The 5,195-nt window shown below is 44.0% G+C and overlaps 1 protein-coding gene across 1 annotated transcript; it reads right to left on the minus strand.

Moving 5' to 3' along the window:
• Positions 1 to 1,015: 1,015 nt before the first annotated feature.
• LOC141079439 (retinol dehydrogenase 10) lies at positions 1,016 to 4,294 on the minus strand. Its single transcript, XM_073565335.1, has 4 exons — positions 4,140 to 4,294; positions 3,557 to 3,702; positions 3,277 to 3,408; positions 1,016 to 1,939 (listed from the first exon to the last, which is right to left on the minus strand). Exons 1-4 carry the CDS (start codon positions 4,212 to 4,214, stop codon positions 1,816 to 1,818), a joined length of 477 nt encoding a protein of 158 aa, XP_073421436.1. The 5' UTR covers positions 4,215 to 4,294; the 3' UTR covers positions 1,016 to 1,815.
• Positions 4,295 to 5,195: the final 901 nt, after the last annotated feature.

Genomic DNA, 5,195 nt, shown 5'->3' on the forward strand with positions numbered 1-5,195 from the left:
CACAACTGTAAAAGGATCTCTATACAAACAAAAAAAAAAAAAGTGGTTTTATTTTGTAGACCACAAGAAAAAAGAAAATCTTTACACCTCTATGCATTTCACATGTACAAGTAACGAGCAGAATCGCCATCTGTACTTTTAACCGATGTGGTCCAGAAGCAGGTTACCATCCACCATCCTTAAGGCTCATGCAGATGCCCAACCATGGATTGCAATGCACAGACTGGCTGCGGGGGGGGGGGGGGGGGGGGGTCTCCTGACCCAAGCGCGACAGCCTCACAAAAGCAAGTCACGCTCAGGTCAGGACTCCGCGGCCAGCCCATGCTCAGACTTCTGTATCAACCCTTAGAGCAGTGTTCCCAACTCCGGTCCTCAAGAGCCACCAACAGGTCATGTTTTCAGGATTCCTTAGTATTGCACAGGTGATAATTGTATCACCTGGACAGGCAAGAATTCAAACACCTGTGCAATATTGAGGAAATCCTGAATACATGACCTGTTGGTGGCTCTTGAGGACCAGAGTTGGGGAACACTGCCTTATAGAAAGGCTGCAAAATTCAGCATGTAGGGCAGGCAGCCATGGTAAGCACTGAAGCAACGGGCAGAAGAATGTAGTTGCCATTACATGTGCTCATATAAGACATTTATTTTCAGCAGATACAATTTTCCTTGGAAATTGGCAGGAAGTCCAAGAATACTGGATCAAGTATCTGAACCGTTGCCTTTACTGAAATAGGCCATTAAGGGTATGTACACTTTTGCAATCTTTCAGATTCATATAAAAGAGAAAAGTGATTCAACCAGAGCCTGTTAAAAATATTGTCTTGTGTACACTGATCCTGCAGTCTTATACATGTATAAGAGCAGAGTTTACACAAGGTCTTTATAAGCGGTATACACACGTGGCCTACTGGCACAGCAAAAGGCCTTTGATGAAGATCCAGTCTGGGAGGAGAATCACACACTTTATGGGACATCATATAAGTAGTATTGGCACTTCTTCCAAAAATATAAAATGGGGAAATCTAGAATTGGCAGCATTCCAACAATGGTGGTAGCCAATGCAAGCAGAAACATGGCTTTCACATGTATGTGCAGTGTAATAAGCACCTTGCCATTTTACCCATTGAAGGGGAACAAGTTAGAACCAGACTGATGAATACTTAAACACACATACCCCTTTTTCTCGGATGGGTGGGTGGAAACCAAACACATTCATACAGATAATGAAATATGTGCTAAGATCCTACATTGGAATGAAATCCATGGCCCTTACATAAAGTGTGAACAATAACGTGATAAGACTCAAGGGGTTTAAATGGCTGCATACTCCATTATTAGCTCATCTAGAGATGCCGCGGCTGAGTACGGAGGATCAGAATACCACTGACACCAGGTCTAATTTGCACACATCTTTGCTTCTCTGGCAAGTTGAGAGTTCGCATGTGAATAGCTTCTAATCGGTAGATTAACGATTCCTTGGCCTTTAATTATTGTCTCCTTCTCGTACATACGACAGGGTAACAGTGCATTTATCAAAACTGCTTTGCCTTGGTCTACTGTTGTAGAGAATGCTACAGAACTTTATTGCTACATCTAAGCCTTCCATCCGTGTTCAGTTGGTCACATTTACAGTAAGTCACCTACCAATCTGTTTTTAAAAAGCGTTCACCACATGCTGCCGAGTATGGTGGAACACCCCCCCAATAAAAAGAGAAAAACTACAATAGAGATGCACAAGTGCCGTTTCCAATTCAGTCTTCAAACGTGCTGGCTGCTCAACAATAGGTTCAGTCAAATCACCAGTGGGAAAAACTAAATCCCATTTTTAGCTTCATTGTTATTCGTGGCTTGTTTCCTTTGAGCAATAAAGGGGTACATGCACTTGTCTGCGCCCAAGAACCGGTACATACAGACCACGGCTTCAAACGGCAGAATGCTGCAAAGAGAAGATAGCAGGAATTAATGCACAAGCATGGCTGAGTGAATGGAACAGTATAATGGGTGTCCATGGAAAGAGGCTCATCCATAAGTAGCATGTTTATTACCCAATGCTCTGATCAGAAGATGAGCCAGGAACATCCTTGTTATGATCAGCCCTACGAGCCTACTGTTACTGGGGAATCTGAAGCATATGCACATTTTTTTTTTTTATAGGCCCCTTTTTCTTTTTATCCAGTGGGGCTTATAAATTAAAAATTGCTCTAGTGAAACTTTAGCTTTACTTCACATTGCTGAATGGGTTATTGTGAACAAGTCAGTGGGCTGGTTCTTGGTTCTGACAGTAACTCTTATGGTGCTCTTCTTGGTTGGTTTATAGCCCACAAACGTCATCTCAACTGGCAGAGTCTCATTCTGCAGCTAGAACAATTAAAGCCCCTAAAAAGATGGTCTTATGCTTTTGACTGTAGTTATTTATATTCTGTTAATTTATGAACTGTTCTGGGGAAAGGGGTGGGGGTGGAATACACACTTTGGCCCAGTACTGGTTGTTGTGAAAACATAACTAGAGACAATCTGGCACAAGTCTTGATCAGTCTGATCCAAGTTTGGGTCTTGGAAGACCCAGTCTACATGATCATTACAATATAGTTTAAAAAAAAAAAAACAAAAAAACAAAAAACCCCCACACTCAACATTAGGGGAAGTGGTGCAGCATAGATCAGGGCTACTTCTTGAGTGAGGATGCTCATCTATATAAGATGCGGCCACTGCCTTTCAGGGCTTATCTACAGCATTCTTTCTGGGCTGAAGGGTGTCACAGGTCCAGGTCCTCCCATCTTCTTGCAACACCACCCTCCTGCTTGTTTTTACAAGCTCCCCGGTATCACTCTCCTACACAGGCATCCTTCCCTCTCTGCCCTGTTAAGGGCAGAGCAAAAGTACTGCATGGCGCAGGCACCGGGAAAGGTCAGAGGCCCAGCACACTACACAAACCTGCTCTGCCCTCAAGAGGGCAGAGAAGTACGCCAGCGCAGGAGCACGATGCCGGGGAGGTATGAAGCAAACAGGAGGGAAGCGTTGCAAGAAGATGTGAGGTGCCAGGCCTGCGACACCCATCGGACCGGACCGCCCCCTGGGTGAGTATAATAAAACTTATTTTTCTTCTCTTGCAGGTCGGATTGAGGGCTTATCTCGAGTATTATAGAATGCTGTACATAAAGCCCTGAAAGGCAGTGGCCGTATCTTAGAGTGGCCAGAACAGCTGACAGGTTCCCTTTAATGAACACATTGCTTTCTGTTACTTGTTGGTGGGGGGGTATTCAGGACAGTTACCTTTTCATGCAGGTCACGATGTACATTAGTCGAGGTGTACAGATCATCGGCTGGTCTGTAAGAATGGCTCTCATGGCCTGCTTCACACAGTAATCTGGTTTCAAGGGCGGGAGGAAGGGCTCAATTTCTTTTCTGAAAGATTAATGTTCCAGTGAGTTTTATTTACACATTCCAGCCCCGCGTCTGCCTAACCACCAGCAAATAATGAGGAGCACCTGGCCAGAGCCGTTGTCTGCCCGGTAGGTTCTGGCTCAGAGAAGGCAGACTAATGAGGACTAACCTGATTCTGCAACCCCGGAACATGCCCGTGTCCACAAGATAGGGACAGACCAGAGTCGCTTTAATCCCATCTTTGTCTGCAGCCTTTAGTTCGTGGCTGAGAGACTCATGGAAACCCACAGCGCCAAACTTACTTGCACAATAATCCTGTAAAAAAATAAATAAATTTAGAGAACCATGATTTCAGCCACCAGTTGTATGACCACTTACAGGTTTTAAAGCCTAAATGTAAGCTAGAGTTGTCTCTAGGAGGGATTGTGGGGGCCCCTTGCTGCCACTCTGTGTACCTCCATCGCCTTATATTGTAAGCAGGACCCTCACTTCTCCTGTAACTGTAGAACTATGTTACATGGTAATGTCTTTAATTGTGAAGTGCTTCAGAACATAGTTTATTAGTTACTACTATGGTGGGCTAACTGGCCATGTACTGTAATAGTTAGTTCCCGTATGCTAAACATGTCTAACCCAGCAGTATGGGCAAGACAGGGGTGTCCTTCTGAAACCCCTGGTGATTGCTGGGTCAGCCATTATTTAATAGTTTGACAAGATAATCCCCGAGAGGACAGTAATAAAATAGAACGTACCTCTACCCCTGCGGTGCTGAACAGACCTAGAGAGCTGGCGACTGTAACAATGTGTCCATGATTCATCTCCATCATTTTGGGAAGGAATGCCTTTGTGGTCTATAAGAGGAGAGAGCCACAGTTAGCTGCATTTGTTATCTTAGACACTGCAGGCAGCCAAATGCAGATTAGCTACACAACAGCCATCAATGCTTTTACCATCTGCCATCTAAGTAACAATAGCATGTAAAGTGACAATGCCAGACAGCATTCGCCAATGCTCCAGTTAAACCAATTTCCTGGCAGGGAACAAGCTCAAGCATGTCACAGTACATCACAATGAAAAGAGGAAAATGTGTGGCCTGTACAGGCAGATTCTTCCCTTATCTATAGTACGGAGCTGGAGAAACCTCTACTGGTCAGATGTGGACAGCTTAACAACAGATTCACATTCAGAAGGGTCGTGGATAAAGACCTTCAGGAATTAAAATGGATTAAGAAGACCGAACAAAACATATACGGTAATATATATTTTATGCCACCTGCTATATAGAACAGTTAAGGGCTAAATTTACACAAATATTATAGCGTACAGGGAGACTGAGTTTAAACGTCACCAGTTGGGTTTTCACATGCAAGGATGAGACAAGCATGTAGACCAACCATGCCATACAACCCCCGAGTAATCAAATACATCTTCAGGATCTTATTTGGAACTGTGCAGTAGTGAGGCAGTAAAGGGGGCAAAGTGGTCTTTACATTACCGATAATTGGGGTACAAATTGTGTGTGAAGAGATTTGGTCACATGATAGAGGTCTTCTGTGAGACTGTTCCTTACCAGAAAAGCAATAGCATTAAAAAGGTGGACAGGGAAGGAAGGACATCTACGGTCAATGGAAAAAGACAATAGTATAATACCATATAGGAATGGATGAGGTCCCAAAAACATAGTAGAATTTGGGAGAAGTGGTGCGAATCCCCTCTGACGCACTTATCTCCCAATGCTTCGACTTCCTCATTTTACGTTATGAACCCTGATGGGTCCCAGGTCTCCAAACACACGAGATTCCTCATAC

Source organism: Dendrobates tinctorius, unplaced genomic scaffold, assembly GCF_039654945.1.
Source record: "Dendrobates tinctorius isolate UK_male_01 unplaced genomic scaffold, ASM3965494v1 ptg000666l, whole genome shotgun sequence".
In the NCBI taxonomy this organism is placed as follows: domain Eukaryota; kingdom Metazoa; phylum Chordata; class Amphibia; order Anura; family Dendrobatidae; genus Dendrobates; species Dendrobates tinctorius.